The 20,557-nt window shown below is 45.9% G+C and overlaps 1 protein-coding gene across 1 annotated transcript in view; it reads right to left on the bottom strand.

Moving 5' to 3' along the window:
- LOC115481413 (alanyl-tRNA editing protein Aarsd1-like) overlaps positions 1–20,557 on the bottom strand; it is a 194,239-nt gene that overhangs the window by 159,292 nt on the left and 14,390 nt on the right. Inside the window, exons 4-5 of the mRNA XM_030220501.1 lie at positions 20,179–20,277; positions 3,993–4,082 (exon numbers count right to left, since the gene is read on the bottom strand). Coding sequence (XP_030076361.1) covers positions 3,993–4,082; positions 20,179–20,277 — 189 coding nt within the window. The remainder of the gene's footprint in view (positions 1–3,992; positions 4,083–20,178; positions 20,278–20,557) is intronic.

Here is a 20,557-nt window from a genome sequence, read left to right as displayed (position 1 = left end):
TTTTTCTTATGTGTCTATCAGTCCTATCCAGTGTCTCCCCTCTGTCTCTGTGTCCTTGTCCCTATGCTCCCTCCAGAACCAGCATCTCTTTGCTTAAGCTGTCCCTCCTCATCTCTCCCTCTTCCCTTCTTTCTGTGCCCCCTTGACCCCCACCAACCCACCCACCTACCTTCCTTCTGTAGTCTGGCATCTTCTCCCTCCAATTGGGCCAGTGTCTCACCAGCCCCCCCCCCCCCCCCCCCCCAAGTGCAATCTCTGCCTCTGTTCCCCTACTCCAAGTCTGGCATCTCTCTCCTTCTCTTCCCCTTCTCCTTTGATCCAGGTTCTCTCCTCCCCCCACCAGTGCGCCTGGGTCAAGCATCTTCCACCCTCTTCACCCGCATAGGTCTGGCATCTGCCTAACTCCATTCCCTCCACCTCCCAGTCCTCCAAATGCTGGCAGGTCGCAGCAGAAATAATGCTGAAAGCTGCTCCCTGTCCTGTATAGCCTTTCCTGTGCCATGTCCTGTCCACTGGAAGTTGCATCAAAGAGGTGGAACGCAGCAGAGGAAAGGCCCCGCTGGACAGGGAGCAGCCTTCAGTGCTAACTGTGTTGCAACCTGCCAGCAGTTGGAGGATTGTCGGTTGTTGGGGGGGAGGAGAGTAGAGATAGGCAGATGCTGCACCTGGATGCAGTGGGGGAAGGGGGCTCCAATATCAGGCAGCTCATACCATTGGGTGGCCCTGGGCATTTTGCCGGGCATACTCAATGGTAGCCACACCTCTGCCACCTGGGTCTTATCATTTTCAATAGCTTAGTGTGCCTTATTTTTATAAGAGGGATGGAGTGAGGAAAAAGTAATTATCCATTCAGTTCTTGAAGCTGGCTTTAGAGCGCTGCAGATCAGTGCTTAATCAGAGACCATACTGGATCAGAGAGGTACTTGGAAGACAACCCCCTCCCCCACCAGCGACTGAACTGAGCATGCACAGGAGTGCTGATGGCGGCTGAAGTGCATTGCCGACTTGAGCACTGCTCTGGCAGTACAGGCGGGACTCCTGGAGGAGACCTCTGTGGTTGGCAGGGCTTGGCATCCCTACCAGGAAAGGTATAACTCAAGGCTGCAGTTACAGTTGTGGTGAGGGAGAGAATAACTGGCTTAGGCCCCGATGCACAAAGGCAGCTGTAAAATACAGCTGTCTCGCTAACAGACAGTGATGCATAAAGGAGATTGCATGCAAATGAGCTACATGGATCCTCCTTTGTGCATCCTCACTGTTTGCGAGTTTCTCTGATGCACTGGACCTCCCCGACCCAACAATTTTTTTTCTAATTTAGCCTAGTGGTCCAATGGACCACGACCCCCCAAACCTTTTAAAAACACCCTGGTGGTCCTGTGAACCACGACCCCCCCCCCCCCCCCCCACACACACACACACAACCTGCAAACCTTTTAAAAACATTTTCCCCAGTGGACCGCGACTCCCCCTCCACTACCCCCGAACCTTTTAAAAACATTTTCCCTGGTGGTCCTGTACATCGAACTCCTTCCCCTGCGCGTGCACACACACACCCTCCCGTACTCGACCCCTAACCTGCCCCTCCCTGTACCTTTACAATAAGGTGGAGGCAGGAGCAGTAGCTCCTTCCTCCTGCCAGGAACAAAATGGCGGCGCCCAGGCCTTCCCAGTGCACTGGGTGGGGCTAAACACCATATAAGGAATTCCTTATATGGTGTTTAGCCCCACCCAGAGGATCACCAGGGAAAATGATTTTAAAAGGTTCGGGGGTCGTGGGGGGGGGGGGGGGGCCATGGTCCACTGGACCACTAGGGAAAATGTTTTTAAAAGGTGGGGGGGGGGGGGGTTGCAGGCCATTGTACCACCAGGGAAATTTAAAAAAAAAATGGGGGGGGGGCTCCAGGAGGCGAGAGGTAGGAAGCACAAGTAGGCAGCCTTTGCAGCTGCCTGCTTGTGCTTCTCTCCTCTCCGACAGCTCCAGAGCAGCCGTAAAATTTGCTCATTAAATTAAGGCTGCTCTGGAGCTGTGCATCCCCTGGAATACAGATTAGACTATGAAGGAGCTCATTAGAATACTAATGTGCTCATTGTAATATATTTGCATAGGGTTCTCGGTGGTTGCTAACAGCACACATTAGAGCCATGGAAAACCCCTTTGTGCATTACTAAGTACCTAAACATTTGCTTTAGACTGGCTAGAACCAGTCTAAAGCAAACATTAGCACTGTAAGCTTTGTGCATCTGGCCCTCAGTCCAACTTTGGTTGTTGTCCTCCCCCCACCCCACCCCCCAAAAAAAAGTGTGCTTCTGGCTATGCCCCTGCCACACGCAAGGCAGCTTTTACTGCAGCTTAGTAAAAGGTAATGGAGGATTAAGCGATTTGCCCAAGATCACAAGTGGGATTTGAACTGGTTGTCAGCTGGGTGTTCTAACCACTAGGCTACTCCTTATGGATAACAAAAATCAATGCCAGAGCAATCTATAGGCAAATTAGCTTTGTGCCCACCAGCAACACCAACATGCTGATTTTCCCCCTCTTTCTTAAGCCCAGCATTGTGAGCATGTTTGAAATGTGGGCGAAGCATGTGCTGGCCTTCAGGAAGAGGAAAATGAACAATGGGGAGTTGCAGGACAGGCTTCCACCACTCTGTCCAGCCAACTCAATTGTCTCTGCAGCTGGCAAGATGTAGGGAGCCCAAAAAAGTGCGGTCAGCACTGCTTTAGCATCTAGAAGTTATCCAGACATGTTGAATGTGATCACCCCAGGGACCCATGTGCAGATCTAACGTGCAGTGACAGCCCAGGCAATCATTAACCTCACAATAGAATTTATTCTCTCCAATGGCCGATTCTGATACAAGTACCTCAAATTAAACGTGTGATTAGGATCACCTGTTTTTTAAAGTTTATTGTGGGTTTCTAATGACAGATGCCAGCACCCCCTAATATGGTAATTTTTGTACAGGAGAATCTACTACTGGCAGAAAATGATTTGTGATCCAAGGCTGGATAAAGGTAGCAGGAGTTAAGGAACGTAAGTGATTCAACATGTGACCCCTCCTAAAATGTGTTTAAAAAATGACTGGGGCTTGGGACGCTGCAAATGAATCGTTTAAAGGCTCCAGAGTGTAAGGGAATTGTGGTCATTGTGTAAAGCATGCTCATCAATTTGTTGTGGTTGTGATCACAGCCTAATAAAATAGTGTGACCCCTCCTGGAAATCCATAATAACGCTGCACCTTTGGAGAGCCCACGCAGGTCATGACTGTAAATGCACTTTCTCTGATCCCATTTGGAGTCCCAACACACAGTGTGGGAAGCTCTGGTAAAGAGTAATGCCTCTATGGTTCTGAGCAGAGCCAGGCTACATGTCCTCCAGCCCAGCACTGTCACTGCAATAGGGTAAAGTATGAGACTGGGAGATGGGGGGGGGGGGGGGGGGGAGAAACTCCCTAGAGAGTATAAATGAAGAAGCATGGTGCCAGATCTTAGCTTATCTCTGACTGAGCTGGAAGAAATAGGAGCAGGAGTGTACTAGTAAACCAAAAAGATAAAATACATTTAAAAGTCATAGGAATAAAAAGTTTAGTTAGCATTTCAATGTATTTTGGGGGCCTGGTATAAATACCCCATTTCCTTCCCCTTTAATCTGCCCTTAGTGTGATCCCATACAGAAGGTTGCTTCCTAGACCCAGGCTGACCGCACAGGCTAACCCAATCCTATTTTTTTTTCTCCAAAGCATGCATGGATTTGAAGTTCTGAATGTCCCATTTTATTCCCTTAGATAATATAAACTACAACTCCAGGCATACAATGGGGCAAAATCAGGACTGGTGCAGCATGTTTGGTTGATCCTATGCCACATTCCAATCATATGCTAATGGAGTGCTTGGGAGAAACCCAGGCCTGCTGCATCCATATGAAATACATATGTTCCCACAGGTCATATATTTAGGAATGTGGCCCGTCAAAGCCACGTTTGTGCACTTACCTCTGCATAATGTTCCACCTGGGCCATTTCACTCTCTTCTTCACCTTCCCAGTCTCTCCAGTTGTCAAAATCCACAAACAACCATGCTGGCTGTAAAAGCAAACAAAAGGGGGAATATAAAAATCCGGAGTGGTGTAGAACGAGTAGAAGAAAATTGAGTTTTTACTCGTTCCAAAAGTACGAAGACTAGGGGACACTCAAGGAAGTTATATGAAAATACTTTTAAAACAAATAGAAGGAAATATTTTTTTCACTCAACAACTAGTTAAGCTCTGGAACTCTTTACCAGAGGATGTAGCAACAGCGGTTAGTGTATCTGGGTTTAAAAAAGGGTTGGACTAATTCATGAAGGAAAAGTCCATAGTCTGCTATTAAGACAGACATGGGAAGCAACTGTTTGCCCCGGGATTGGTAGCATGGAATGATGCTGCTAATTGGGTTTCTGCCAGGTACTTGTGACCTGGCTTGGCCACTATTTGGAAAACAGGATACTGGACTAGATGGACCATTGGTCTGACCCAGTATGGCTACTCTTATGTTCTCGGAGGCAGAGGAACAAGCAGGTAAAAGAAAAAAAAAAGAGAGAAAGGCATATTTAAAGCCAAAAACAGGAAAGAAAACAGTGAGTATCTGATTTTAAAAGCAAAACCTTGTCAGTAAACATTCTTGCCAGGGTTTCTTTCATTAAGGTAACTGTTAGATATGAACAGGGCTTTTTTTGAGGGGGTACTTGGGGGTACTGAGTACCGGCACCTTTTCCATTGTCTGTTAAAATTGACCGATGATCCCCAAGTTTTAATGAAAGAGCTCAGGCTCTACACACCAATTCTGTCTTGTCATAGATTCTGTGACTGGTTGCAGGGGAGCCTGGCTATTGTAGGGTGGGTCCTCAGTCATCACCCCACCCCTGAAGGGTGGCCTAGCATGTAAGTACCGGCACCTTTTTTGTTAGAAAAAATGCACTGGATATGAACATTCATATAAGGTAGACCAGGGCCTTGCTAACACGGTAAGCGAGGTAAGCACCGCAGGGGGGCGCCGACCTCTGGAGGGCGCCTACCGTTTCCTGAGGTCAGCTCACTTGCAAAATGTTTTACTTGAAGCTGTGATTCTCCTCTCTCCCCTGCCCTCCCCTCTTCGACCACAGTGCTCACTGAGGCAGGCAGGCAGGCTCTGCTGAAGCTGTTTGAAAGAATACAACCAGTGCTATTTATGTCTTTGGTGTGGGACAAACTCCTCATTCAGGGTGAGCTTGAACAACATTCAAATTAAAGAGAACAGCCAGGTTTGGAGGGAGGTGTGCAAGTGAGACTGGGGAGAAATAAAAACTAAATAGTGTAATTGTTAAAATCTGTAAGTGGTTCAAAGTTTTTGGGGGTTTTTTTTCTCTGAGCTTGTACACTGAGAGGAGGGCATGACTGCAATGATGTTTGCATAATTATCAGTAACCTGATAGCTACAGCTAAAAGCCATTTCATTGGCTGATGGTTCCAACAGTAGTTTCAGAGGAAGTTTAGCTGAGGTAGTGTAGAACAGCTGGTAAGTGAAAATCTGATTGTTTTTTTTGGTGTTTGTTTTTATATAAAAGATTCTCCTTGGATAGGGAAGAGTCTGTGATATGTGAAAATATATTTTGCTTTAATGAAATTGCTAAACTTTAGAGTCAGACACTTATCAATGATCAGAAAAAGAAAGTCACCAGTCAACAAAGGTAGAGAAAAATCATTTTATTTTCATTTTAGTGTTTGGAATATGTCCACTTTGAGAATTTACATCTGCTATCTTATTTTGCAATGTATAGCAATTTGTTTCTAAGAATATTGCTGACAATTCCTGTCAGTGTGGCAAGTGGTGAGCGATCATTTTCATGGTTAAAAATCATAAAAAACTAGTAAAAAATGCCCGTTTCAAAAGGGAAGGAAACAGGCGCTAGCAAGGCCATCCCCCACCCTCCCTCCCTCCCTGTTCCAGACTCTGCTGTCCCTCCGTTTTCACCTCCCCCCTTCCGCGACCCAGTCAACCCCCCCTTCTTGGCGAAAACTGACCCCTGCCACCGTCCAGTACCTGTGCTGATGGGGGACCCCAACCCCCATCAGCCGAAGTCCTGTGCTGGCCTTCGAGGCGTTGCTTCTTCAATGATTTTGTGTCCAAGTTGCTCTGCGTGCATCTGACATCAGTCGCACGCAGAGGAACTTGAACCAAATTTCATTAAAGAAGCAACAGTGCGAAGGCCAGCACAGGACTTCGGCTGACGGGGGTTGGGGTCCCCCGTCAGCACAGGTACTGGTCGGTGGCGGGGGACGGTTTTCGCCGAGAAGGGGGGGTCGACTGGGTCGCAGAAGGGGGGTGCAGTGGGCTGTAACACAGGGGGAGGAGTAGGGAAACACGCTCTGCGTGTTTCCGTACTCCTCCCCTTGCTTTGGTATCAGCTGTCACTGACGTCAGTGCGTGCCTGCCTAGCAGACCACCTTCCTAGGGAGGCACGGTCCCAGGCCCATCCTGTTGGAGGTGAGAATTATTATATAGGATTATTTGCGATCAAGTATTTCGCAAGAAAGGCTTGTAAGCCTTGCCATGATTGCTATTGAGAATGATATATGTGCCCAGTTAGATATCAAAGATTTAATTACTAATTTCGTGAACATGAAAGCATGAAAAGCTAAGTGGTTGTAAACCCTCTATTTGTTCAGCAATCCCACAAAGATGCACTCCATCTTTCAGCTCCTATTTCCTTTGCATCTTGTGCCACATGGGGGGGGGGGGGGGGCAACTGATAGTCTGCAAGGGGCCCCAGAGACCCTAGGCACGGCCCTGTGTCAAACTCATGACTTATGATGGGCCGCTATGGCAGCCGCACATTCATCGATGGGCAGCACAAAGATTTGGTTCTCTTCCAAAAATACTAGGACTAGGGGGCACACAATGAGTCTAAAAAATAAGTAAATTTAACACAAATCGGAGAAAATATTTCTTCACTCAACGTGTGATTAAACTCTGAAGTTTGTTGCCGGAGAATGTAGTAAAAGTAGTTAGCTTAGTGGGGTTTAAAAAAAAAGCCTGGATAGCTTCCTAAAAGAAAAGTCCATAAGCCATTATTAAAATGGACTTGGGGAAAATCCACTTGCAACATATCTCCCTAATGAGATATTGCACTTTCCAGTCACCCAGCTCTGAGCTACTTCTACCTATTTAACTATTTTCCCACCTCTGCAATAAAGCTGCCTTTCTTCAGATTTCTACTTCCAACCACTGAAACAGCTCTCAGAATTACAGAGTCTCTGTGCCTTGGGGCAACACTACTGAACATCTGACTGTGAGTAAATTATATTTATTCAATAAAGGAAACTTCAGAAAATAAAGAGGCTTCAGGTGTGTGTTGATGTGCCAAGGTTATACTTCAAAATATTGAGACTACAGATAACAATTTTCTATTTATTATGTATTTATTTTCTGAAACACACAGGGCTATACCACTATGGACAAAGTTGATAAATATCAGGTGCCAAATTGAGTTTGTTAACTGGTAGATAAAATTAAAGTAAATCTCATGACAGCAGATTTTATCTAGGTTTCAGTTTTGCATTTTTACTTTTACTATGGTATGAAAAGTCTGGAACAGTACATAAGTATTGCCACACTGGGACAGACCAAAGGTCCATCAAGCCCAACATCCTATTTCCAACAGTGGCCAATCCAGGTCACAAATACCTGGCAAGATCCCCCCCCCCCCCCCCAAAAAAAAAAAAAAAAACAGTTCAACACATTTTATGCTGCTTATCCCAGAAATAAGCAGTGGATTTTCCCCAAGTCATTTTAATAATGATCTATGGACTTTCCTTTAGGAAGCTGCCCAAACCTTTTTTAAACCCTGCTAAGCTAACCACCTTTACCACATTCTCTGGCAATGAATTCCAGAGATTAATTACACGTTGAATGAAGAAACATTTTCTCCGATTCATTTTAAATTTTGTAGCGTCATCGCATGCCCCCTAGACCTAGTATTTTTGGAAACAGTAAACAATTCATGTCTACCTGTTCCATTGCACTCATTATTTTATAGACCTCTATCATATCTCCCCTCAGCCGTCTTTTCTCAAAGCTGAAGAGCCCTAGCCACTTCATCCTTTCCTCATAGGGAAGTTGTCCCATCCCCTTTATTATTTTCGTCACCCTTCTCTGTACCTTTTATAATTCCACTATATCTTTTTCGAGATGCGGTGACCAGAACTGGACACAATATTCGAGGTGCGGTCACTCCATGGACTGATACAAAGGCATTATAACGTCCTCGTTTTTGTTTTCCATTCCTTTCCTAATAATACCTAACATTCTATTTGCTTTCTTAGCCGCTGCAGCACACTGAGCAGAAGGTTTCAACGTATCATCAACAATGCCGCTGAGATCCCTTTCTTGGTCAGTGACTCCTAACATGGAACCTTGCATTGCATTTCCATTCATCTCATTACATTTCCAAGTATATGGCCAGTAACTCAGAAGTAAAACCAACCCAATGTGTACTGTAATTAATTTAAATCTCTGCAGGGCCATTGTGCAATAGGAAGAGTTTCTAGGATAAGCAGCATAAAATGTATTATACTGTTTTAGGATCTTGCCAGGTACTTGTAACCTGGCTTGGCCATTGTTGGAAAGTGGGTTTGATGGACCTTTGGTTTGTCCCAGTATGGCAACGCATGTTCTTATGTTTATCACTGGATGGATGGACCGCTCAGGTCGTCATCTGCCGTCATTTACTATGTTTTTTTCCTAAAAGAAAAGTCCATAAGCCATTATTAAAATGGAGTTGGGGAAAATCCACTGCTTATTTCCAGAATAAGCAGCATAAAATGTATTGTACTGTTTTGGGATCTTGCCCAGGTAGTTGTGACCTGGATTGGCCACTGTTGGAAACAGGATGCTGGGCTTGATGGACCTTCGGTCTGTCCCAGTATGGCATATACTTATGAATCACAATTAATTAGGAGTCAAATTTATACTATGTAACCAAGGACCCGATATACAAAAATATTTAAACGTCCTGGGGAGGTGAATTAAACAGCACTCTGGCTGTTTAAATCACCTGTATGGGATGAACCGGGCATTGTTAGTGGCACTTAACCGGATAATGCACTGAAAATACCTGATTAGTGCTCAAGCCGAAACCAGCTATTTTGCGGCTTTCCAGGGACAGATCAGGCAGTTAGCTGGTTAAAGTAACTGCATAAAACACAGTCCTATCTTTGGGCTCCTTTTATAAAGCTGCGGTAGTGATTTCTGGTGTGGATTTCGTGGCATTTGCCATGTGGGAATCGCTACCATGGCTTAGTAAAAGGAGCCCTTAATGCAGTTCTTCATAGCCGGTTAGGTGCCAAATATCGCACTTAAGTATCTATGTTTTAGCCGGCGGCTCCCTATACCTGGAAATAGCCCAGCGCTGAATTTCTAGATTTGATGCCGGCGGCAATCAGCAAATGCTGTTCGCTGCCAACTGAATATCAAGCTCCAGATGTTAAATTTAGAATGTGCATTAGAGACTACAATGTAGGCCGTACATGGGCCACATGTTTGACACACCTAGCAAGCAATAAAAAGTCCCTTAAAAAAAAAACAACAACAATTCGGTGAGCAAAATCAAACCAAGAAAACAGAAGGAAGGACTAGTTTAGTCTTAATACAAACTAGAAAAGGAAAATAGGACAAAGGGAACCCAAAATAAAAATTGTTTGCTCTCCACCAGTAAACCTGTTGCCATCATAATCAATATTCACACCTTTGTAATACGAGTAAAACATTTAAATATTCATATTAAACATTATAATTTCAAATAATTGTTGGGAAGGAAAAAAAATCCTCAGAGTGAGCAACGGACAAAACCATTTTGACTCTGAAGCTTTTTTCTCCTCAACAATTATTTGAATTTATAATGTTTAATATGAGTATTTAAATGTTTTACCGGTATTACAAGAGTGTGAATATTTATTTATTAATTGCATTTGTATCCCACATTTTCCCACCTCTTTGCAGGCTCAATGTGGCTTACAATACTTCATGAATAATGGAAATACATGATAAGATAGATATTTAGTATTACAGACAGATCTTGGGTGACATGATTATAATAAGACAAGATAGTAGTCTAACAAGCAGATATACAATGAGGCTCATTTTCAAAGCACTTAGCCTCCCAAAGTTCCATAGAAACCTATGGAACTTAGCCTCCCAAACTGCTTTGAAAATATGCCTATAAGTAAGTCTTTCTGGATATATGTGGAGGGGTTCACATTTGTTGGTCTTTGTGGTATGCCTTGTTAAAGAGATGGGTCTTCAGTAGTTTGCGGAAGTTGGTAAGTTCATAGTTCATTTTTAAATTACGCGGCAGCGCGTTCCAGAATTGTGTGCTCAGGTAGGAAAAGGTTGACGCATGCGTTAGTTTGTATTTTAAACCTTTGCAGTTGGGGAAGTGAAGGTTGAGGAATGTGCGGGATGATTTTTTGGCATTCCTGGGTGGTAGGTCTATCAGGTCTGACATGTACTACTACTACTACTACTTAACATTTCTAGAGCGCTACCAGGGTTACGCAGCACTGTACAAATTAACAAATAAGGACAGTCCCTGCTCAGAAGAGCTTACAATCTAAAGGACGAAATGTCAAGTTGGGGTAGTTTAGATTTCCTGAGAAAAGGTGTAGTGATTAGATATAGGTGCCGAAGGCGACATTGAAGAGGTGGGCTTTGAGCAATGATTTGAAGATGGGTAGGGAAGGGGCCCGGCGTATGGGCTCAGGGAGTTTGTAGGCTGGGGCATCCCCATGAATTATTTTGTGAACTAGGGAACATATCTTGAACGTGATGCGTTCTTTGATTGAGAGCCAGTGTAGCTTTTCTCGTAGGGTTTGAGCACTTTCATATTTTGTATGACCGAATATGAGTCTAGCTGCAGTGTTCTGGGCTGTTTGGAGTTTTTTGATTATTTGCTCTTTGCAGCCAGCGTATAGTGCGTTGCAATAGTCTAGATGGCTGAGTACCATTGATTGCACCAGGTTTCGGAAGACGGACCTTGGGAAGAAAAGTCTTACTCTTTTTAATTTCCACATTGAGTGGAACATTTTCTTGGTTGTGTTTTTCGTATGGTTCTCAAGTGTTAGTTGTCGGTCAATGGTGACTCCAAGGATTTTTAAGGTGTCTGAGATTGGAAGATTCAGTTTAGGTGTGTTTATGGTGGTGAATTTGTTCGTGTTGTGCTGTGCTGAGAGGTGAGTATTAGGCATTGGGTTTTTTCTGCATTGAATTTCAGCTGAAATGCATCCACCCATGAGTGCATAATTTGTAGACTTTGGTTGATTTCATTGGAGATTTCCTTTAAATCTTGATTGAATGGGATGTAGATCGTTACGTCGTCTGCGTATATGTATGGGTTGAGATTTTGGTTTGTTAGTAGTTTGGCTAAGGGTATCATCATTAAGTTGAATAGTGTCGGTGAGAGGGGGGATCCCTGTGGGACTCCGCATTCAGGTATCCATGTGGCTTATGTGGTCGATTTGGATGTCACTTGGTATGATCTTGTGGTTAGGAACCCTTGAACCATTTGAGAATGTTACCTCCGATTCCGAAGTACTCAAGGATATGTAATAGTATTCCATGGTCAACCATGTCGAAGGCGCTAGACATGTCGAATTGTAGAAGTAGTATGTTCTTGCCAGTTGCGATCATTTGTTTGAATTTAGTCATGAGTGACTAGTACTGCTTCTGTGCTGTGGTTTGAACGAAATCCTGACTGGGAGTCGTGTAATATTGAGAATTTGTGTAGGTAGTGTGTGAGTTGTTTAGTCACCATCCCTTCCGTTAATTTTGGTTATTAAGGGAATTGATGCTACTGGTCTGTAGTTGGTTATTTCACTAACACTTTTCTTCACATCTTTGGGTATAGGGGTAAGTAGAATATTTCCTCTCTCTTTCGGGAAGAGTCCGTTTTGTAACATATAGTTCAAGTGATTCGTTAGGTCCGTTATAAATTGTTGAGGGGCATATGTCATAAGGTTGTTTGGGCATGTGTCTAGTTTGCAGTGAGATTTGGCAAATCTTTTGAGCGTTTGGAAGATGTTTTCCTCCGATAATGTCTTGAAGTTGGTCCAGGTTCTGTCTGCTGGGTATACACCAGGATCTGGGTCTAGGTGGTCAAGGAGTTCAGCGTAGTCAATGGTGCTGACAGGTATTTTTTTCGCAATTGAACAATTTTCTCTTTGAAGTATTTCGCGAGGTTGTCTGCTCCTGGTTTACTGGTGGCTAGTTTAGTTCTTAAGTCAATAAAATAAATATTTTGTATTCCACTAATCTCACTGTTCTTAGCCGATTCCAATAAAATATTGATGTATAGCATACAAAATAATGGTCAGCCTCCTTTATCTCTCTTTGTACAAGAGCTTAGAGAGCAGGTGGCAAAACTAAGAAGCGTCTGTGACAACTAGAAATTCATCCTGGAGATGCATGTTGAAAGATTGGGGATCTCCAGCAAAGGGAGAGAAAATCTTGTGCAGAAAGAGGACAGCTGGACCAGGGGCATAGGCAGACCTTGGCGGAAGGGGGGCCAGAGCCCGAACTGGGGGGGGGGCACTGTTCAACTGCCTCCCCCCACTGCCGACCCCCCCCCCCCCGCCACTTTGGACCCCCCCCCACCGCAAACCCCACCCCCCACCACAACTGCAAACCCCCGCCCCGCCACTGCCCGCCCCCCGCATCAGGTACCTTGTTTGCTGGCGGGGGTCCCCAATCCCCGCCAGCTGAAGAGTTCTTCAGCGTCAGTCGACTCTGATGCCTTCGTTGCGGGATCATCTGTTTCTGACGCCTTACATCCTGCACGGGGCTACATGCACGGTGCAGGATGTAAGGTGTCAGAAACAGATGATCCCGCAATGAAGGTGCCAGAGTCGACTGGCGCTGAAGAAAACTCTTCGGCTGGCGGGGTTTGGGGACCCCCGCAAGCAAACAAGGTACCTGATGCGGTGGCGGGGCGGGTGTTTGCGGTTGCAGCGGTGTCCAAAGTGGCGGGGGGTGGGTTTGCAGTGGGGGGTCCAAAGTGGCAGGGGGGGTCGGCGGTGGGGGGAGGCAGCTAAACAGTGCCCCCCCACCTCGGGCTCTGGCCTCCCCTCCCGCCAAGGTCTGCCTATGCCCCTGGTTAGATTGTAAGCTCTTTGAGCAGGGACTGTCTTTCTTCTATGTTTGTGCAACGCTGCGTACGCTTTGTAGCGCTATAGAAATGCTAAATAGTAGTAGTAGTAGTGCTGCGGCGGCGGGGCAGACGGTGACGGCGGGGGGGGGGGGGTGTCAAATGTAGAGGGGGCCAGGGTGTAATCTGTGGGGGCCCATGCCCCTGTGGCCCCACGTAGCTACGCCCCTCAGCTGGATACAAGTCACCAACTTCCCAACTCCATTTTCTGTTGAACTGAAGAATCAGTTCATAGACCTGGAGGCAGAAGAGCTGAAAACATCTCAACAAGAGGAGACGATGATCAATAATCCCAAAGCCGCTGGATCGGTGGCCAATAAGCAAAAGGTAGTGGTTGCTGGCGATTCTCTGCTGAGGGGTACTGAGGCGCCCATCTGCCGATCAGACAGTGTCCAGGGAGGTATGCTGTCTGCCTGGTGCCAAGATTCGAGATGTAGTGGAAAGATTGCCTAGACTCATCAAGCTTACTGATCACAATCCTATTGCTGCTCATCCATGTTGGCACAGATGATACTTCTAGGTATTCTATTGAACATATGAAAAGTAACTTCATGGGTCTGGGTCAGAGAGTAAAGCACCAAGTTGCACAGGCGGTGTTCTTCTCAATCCTTCCTGTCGAAGGAAAAGGCCGAATAAGGGAAGCTCGTACCCTGGAGCTAAATGTGTGGCTGCGTGGATGGTGCCAATGTGAGCACTTCGGTTTCCTGGACCATGGATGATTTTCCAAGAGCAACTGAGTGGTGATGATGTCCATCTTTCAATGAAGGGACGAAGTGTCTTCAGTAACAGACTGGCTAAAGTACTAAAGAGGGCTGTAAACTAAATTTGCTGGGGATGGGTGAGAAAAGCCCCATAGTAATTAACCCTCAGGAAGATAAGACATCAAATACCCTTATAGAAAAGGGGGAGAGGAAGAGTTGTCACGTATTCCAAGCAGGAACTAGGTTTGTGAGCCTTTGGGCCACTGCCGAGGAGTGGCAGCGGCAGGCAAAACCACCCTACACCAGAGACAGGGCAGAACTCTGACACATGGCCACCTTTCACCAGGAGTCGAGCCCCTGGCTGCAGGTGTCCGACAGGACTTACAGGACAGGGCAGGAACAGGATCCCAACTAGGCTAAACAGGGACTGAGGGTCAGAGGGGAAAGGAATATACAGGGGCAGCAAGGCAGGGAAAGGACAAGCTAAAGGACAGGACTGAAAGCTGCAGAGCAGCCAAGGACTAAACACAAAATCATAACCCAGAGACAAGACTAGAAAACAAACTACAACCTAATCTAACTACACACAGACTAACTGAAAACAGACAAGAATTTCAGGCAAGAACCCACACAAAGCAGAAGTGCAACAAGCACCAACAAACCAGGGCCTAAGGCGATGCAAAGGCAAAGCAGAAAGGTTTCAAATTGGCTAATAAGCCCAGCAGCAGCTGAGGCTCAGCTGCAGCAATCACCAGGCAACTATGGGTGCTGTGCAGGTTCAAACAAAAAGAGCAAGTCTGGCAGTCTGGAAGATCCGGACCGGATTAGGCTGAAATCTGGAACAGGTGACAGTAACCAGACGGTCCATTCCAGCCACCAGGTGGCAAGAAGAAGGAGAGCACGAAACATGGGCACAACTGTGACATGAGTAACATCAGGAGAGCCTTGTATACCAATACCCGTAGTATGGGAAACAAATTTCTAGATCTATAGGCTGCAATGATAGAAGTTGACTTGGATTTAGCGGCAGTCTCGGAAACGTGGTTCATGGAGAGCCATGACTGGGATATAGTTATACCTGGCTATAATCTAGAACTGCAGGACATATGGGTCAAGGAAGAAGTGCTGTAGGTTAAACTGGTAAGAGGAAAAGGAAAATGTATTCACATTGGTGTAATATATAGGTCACCTTCACAGTCTGAAGAAATGGACAGAGACTTAATTGCAGACATCCACAAAGTAACTAGGAAATGGGAGGTACTACTGATAGGTGATTTTAACATGCCAGACGTTAATTGGAGTGTCTTTGCTGTGCGGTCATCTGGAAGCAAAGAGATCTTGGATTCTCTACAGGTAGAATTGTTTCAGCAGTGGGTAATGGAACCAATGTGGAGTGGAGCTATCCTAGACCTGGTGCTCACAAATGGGGAGAATGTTTCTGATGTTACAGTGGGAGATCATTTGGCATCCAGTGATCACCGCGGTGGTTCAATATTAAGACAAAGGAGGAGAGGTCTTATTCGAGATTGAAGGTCCTAGATTTCAAAAGAACTAACTCTGCCAAGATGGGGGAATTTCTCAGGAAAGAGTTAATTGGATGGGAACAGCTGAAGGAAGTAGAACAGCAGTGGGCGAAACCTTTATGTTAGGAAAAGTAAATAAAAGTTAAGAGGAAAAGAAGGCTGCTCTGATTCTCAAAAGGTAAATGAAATAAGGTTAGCCTTCATACATTACAAGATGATTCAGAAAGAGGAGGACAGGCAAAAATATCTTGAAAAGCTAGGAGAAGCTGGAAAATCTGTCAGGAATGCAAAGAGGCAAATGGAAGAAAAGATAGCCGGTACCATAAAATTGGGGGACAAGACATTTTTCACACAGGAGGAAGTGCCATGACAGCACTGTGAGACTCAAAGCTGAGGGGGAAGAATATGTAGAAGCTGATAAGGATAAAGCTCAACTGCTTAACAATTATTTCTGTTCTATGTTCATGGATGAAAGGCTGGAGGTTGGACCGCAGAAAACAAATGCAAAAGGGGATGGAAGTATGGTAGGCCAGGACCAATTCTCAGAAGCCTATTTATGAGGAGCTAGCTAAACTAAAAGCAGACAAAGCGATGGGGCCTGATGGGATACATCTGAGGGTGCTCAAGGAACTCAGAGAGCTTCTGGTGGCTCCGCTGTCTGACATCTTCAATGCTTCCTTAGAGTCTGGAGTGGTACCAGAGGACTGGAGAAAGGTGGATGTGGTCCCTCTGCATAAGAGTGGAAGTAAGGAGGAGGTTGGAAATTACAGACCTGTCAGTCTGGCCTCGGTGGTGAATAAACTAATAGAAATGCTTCCATACCAGAGGATTGTGAAATTTCTTGAATCAAATGGACTGCAGGACCCGAGGATTCACTAGAGGCAAGTCGTGTCAAACAAATCTGATTGATTTGTTTGACTGGGTGACCAAACAGTTGGGCGTGGGAGGGGTGCTAGATGTGGTGTACTTGGATTTTTGCAAAGCCTTTGATACGGTTCCACACAGACGACTGATAAATAAACCGAGTGCCCTTGGTTTGGGACCTAAAGTGACTAACTGGGTTAAAAATTTGTTAAATAGAAGGAGACAGAGGGTAGTGGTAAATGGAGCTTGCTCTGAGGAAAATGGATGCTATCAGTGGTGTATCGCAGGGGTCGGTCTAAGTCCGGCTCTTTTTAATATCTTTGTGAGCGATATTGCAGAAGGGCTATCTGGTAAGGTTTGTCTCTTTGCGGATGATACCCCGGAGGGAATGGATGGCATGAAGAAGGATCTAGTGAAGCTCGAAGAATGGTCCGATAATTAGCAACTAAGATTTAATGCTAAAAAATGTAGGGTCATGCACTTGGGGTACAAGAATCCAGAGGAACAGAACAGGGGGTGAAGTGCTTCTGTATATGAAAGAAGAGCAGGACTTTAAAGTGATTGAGTCTGATGACCTTAAGGTCTCCAATTAGGTAGAAAAAGTGATGCTTGGCTATATAAGGAGAAGGATGACCAGCAGGAAAAAATAGGTGATAGTACCCTGGTGAGGCCCCCTTTAGAGAAATGTGTGAAATTCTGGAGACCGCACTTACAAAAAGATATAAACAGGATGGAGTCGGTCCAGAGGGCGGCTACAAAATTAGTAAGCAGTCTTGGTCATAAGACATACAGTATAGGCAGGGCCGGTCCAACCCAGTAAGCATGGCAGGAGGGCGCGGCCGCACCATGTTTACCCTCGCCGCTTACTTCAGCTCCCGGACCCCGACAGCAGCCCTGCCTTTGGTTTCCTGCTCCGGTACCCGCGCCGCACTGGGGGATTTAAATCTTGTATTTAAATTTACCTCCAACGTTGCAGCAGCTGCGCAGCATCAGTGAAAGCGCTGCTGCCCGACGTCTCTAGCTTTCCCTTCGCTCGTTCGTTCCCTCTGTGTTCCGCCCTCACAAGGAAATGACATCAGAAGAAGGCGGGACACTGAGGGAATGAACGAGCGAAGGGAAGGCTGGGAGACGTCGGCAGCAGCGCTTTCACTGATGCTGCGCCGCTGCTGCCACATCGGAGGTAAATTTAAACAAGATTTAAACCAGAGAAGAGGGTGGGCAGGTGGACATGGCATGGGAGCGGGAGGGCAGGGGAGAGAGCAGCATTGATCGATGGACATGGATGGGAGGGCAGGGCCCAAGGAGAGAGGATAAATTGCTGGACAAGGAGGGGAGGGGGAGGAGGAGAATTGCTGGATATGGATGGATGGAGGGGGGCAGGGGAGAGAGGAGCATTGATGGACATGGATGGGAGGGCAGGGCCCAGGGAGAGAGGAGAAATTGCTGGACATGGAGGGGAGGGAGGAGAATTGCTGGATATGGACGGATGAAGGAGAGAAGGGGAGAGAGGAGCATTGATGGACATGGATGGGAGGGCAGGGCCCAGGGAGAGAGGAGAAATTGCTGGATATGGATGGATGGATGGAGGGGGGCAGGGGAGAGAGCATCGATGGACATGGATGGGAGGGCAGGGCCCAGGGAGAGAGGAGAAATTGCTGGACATGGAGGGGAGGGAGGAGAATTGCTGGATATGGATGGATGGAGGAGGGAAGGAGAGAGAGGAGCATCGGTGGACATGGATGGGAGGGCAGGGCCCAGGGAGAGAGGAGAAATTGCTGGACATGGAGGGGAGGGAGGAGAACTGCTGGATATGGATGGATGGAGGAGGGAAGGAGAGAGAGGAGCAAGGATGGACATGGATGGGAGGGCAGGGCCCAGGGAGAGAGAAGAAATTGCTGGACATGGAGGGGAGGGCAGGGGAGAGAGAGGAGAATTGCTGGATATGGATGGATGGAGGGGGGCAGCCGGGGAGAGGAGAATTGCTGGATATGGATGGATAGATGGATGGAGGGCAGGGGAGTTGCTGGACATGGGTGGATGGAGGTGAGGGCAGGGAGAGAATTGTTGGACATGGATGGAGGGGAGGGAAGACAGGAAGGAGATACACATGGATGGAGGGGAAGGGAGAGAGAAGAAATGCTGGACATGGATGGAGGGGAGGGAAGAGAGATAAGATGAGGGAAAAGGAAGAGAGGAGAAAAACTGCACATGGATGGAGAAAATAGGCAGAAGCTAGATCCACTGGACAGTCAAGTCTGCGGAGGGCCCAGCTTTTACTTATGGATATAGAGCAAGAAATGAAGAAGAAAGGAAGAAAGTAAAGAAATAAATGGAAAGGAAGCCCTGGAAACGGAGTTAAGAGGACAGATAGCAGCAGAATCAGATACTGGGCCAGCATGATCAGAAAAACAAAGTCACCAGACAACAAAGGTAGAAAAAAATCATTTTATTTTCATTTTAGTGTTTGGAATATGTCCACTTTGAAAATTTACATCTGCTACATCTGCTATCTTATTTTGCAATGTATAGCAATGTGTTTCTTTCTGTTTTTCTGGTATTGTGCTGCATGCAGAGTCTAACTTCTTAGGATTTCAGGTTAATTTTTGAAGAATTTGAAGAGGGGCTATCTCTGTTCTGCATGTGTGACTGCAAGGCCAAGTGTCTGAATAGGGATCTGTCCTTTAGATTGTAAGCTCTCTTGAGTAGGGACTAACCCTGGCAGCGCTATAGAAATGCTAAGTAGTAGTAGTAGTAGTTGTTAGATTCAGAGATTTTGCTAACACATTGTTTTTCAGAGTTGGCAAGACTGTCTGTTCTCATAATTCCTGGTCTGTATGCTAATTTGGTTTGTGTCATTTTGGAGTATAAAGGAGCTGTAACAGCTTACAGAAATTATTTATAATGAAAACAACAAAAAAAAGCATGTATAGATACTGGTGTAATATTTTCAATGATGCCATGGCTAGTAAAAGGGGTGTGACTACTGTAGGGGCAGAGCCATAGTGATCCCGCCCATGGATGGGTAGGGGTGCCGACTAATAGGCTGCAGGAGGGCGCCAGAAACCCTAGGACCGGCCCTGCATATAGGGACAAGCTTAGGAACCTCAACATGTATATGCTGGAAGAGAGGGGATATGAGACGTTTAAATGCCTCAGTGGCGTTAATATACAGGAGGTGAGCCTTTTTCCAAATGAAGGAACTCTGGAATGAGGGGGCAAAGGATGAACTTAAGAGGAAATAGGCTTAGGAGGAATCTAAGAAAATACTCTTTCACGGAAATGGTGGTGGATGTGTGGAATGGCCTCCCCGTGGAGGTCATGGAGATGAGAACTGTGTCAGATTTAAGAAAGCATGGGACAGGCCTGTGGTTACTGAGAATGGGCCTTTTGGCCCTTATCTGCCAACATTTCTATGTTTCTACAAATTCCCTGTGTTAGAAGAAATGATGTATTTTCAATACTGCTAGGGCACTGGTTTTTAAAGTACCTTTTCCCACTTTTTTAGTGGTTGACACCAGGCTTCTATAATGCTGGAATTTCTTGAATTCCCAACATCCTGTCCTGCCCATTTTTGCAGTTTCCATTCATAGGTGCTAACTCTCCAGATGCTGAGCAAACTTTCACTGTATCCAGGAGAGGGATATTTGGGTTGCATTTATTTATTTATTTTGGATTTTGCAATGGAGGGTTAAGTGACCTGCCCAAGATCACGAGGAGCAGCAGTGGGATTTGAACTGGCCACCTCTGGATGTCAAGGGAGGTGCTCTAACCACTAGACCACTCCTCCACTCCATTTAACACTCCCAATTGTTTTCCCAAAGTTGGCTTCCCGAATTCCCCTCAGGGATGAGCAATACCTGCTACTATCTCCACCTCACCTTGTTGTTCTCTTTGGTGAGACGCGGCCAGGCTTTCTTCTCCCTCAGCTTTCTCAGGAAGCAGGTGATAGATCTACCTGAGCGTTTCTCTCTGGAGTCCTGCAGCAAAAGAAATAAAATTTCAGAGAAGATGAAAGGGTGTTTCATACACAGATCACAGTCAGTTTGCAATTTATGATAGGTCAAAACAAGGGATGTATGTAGGTCAAGCTCTGAATTCTCCCTCCTTCAATCCCTTGCTCATCTGGACTAATCTGAGTTGTCCAGTGTCCATGAATCACATTTCTCCCCTCAGGCCTCCTCCCAAATGATTTATTAGGTCCATTAGGGATGTTCACAGGTCAATAGCTCATTCTACAAACAAAATGACAACAGGCAG

This window comes from Microcaecilia unicolor, chromosome 12 (genome assembly GCF_901765095.1).
Source record: "Microcaecilia unicolor chromosome 12, aMicUni1.1, whole genome shotgun sequence".
Classification (NCBI taxonomy): domain Eukaryota; kingdom Metazoa; phylum Chordata; class Amphibia; order Gymnophiona; family Siphonopidae; genus Microcaecilia; species Microcaecilia unicolor.
The sequence above is the reverse complement of the archived record's forward strand: the minus strand, read 5'-3'. Positions and strand labels throughout refer to the sequence as shown.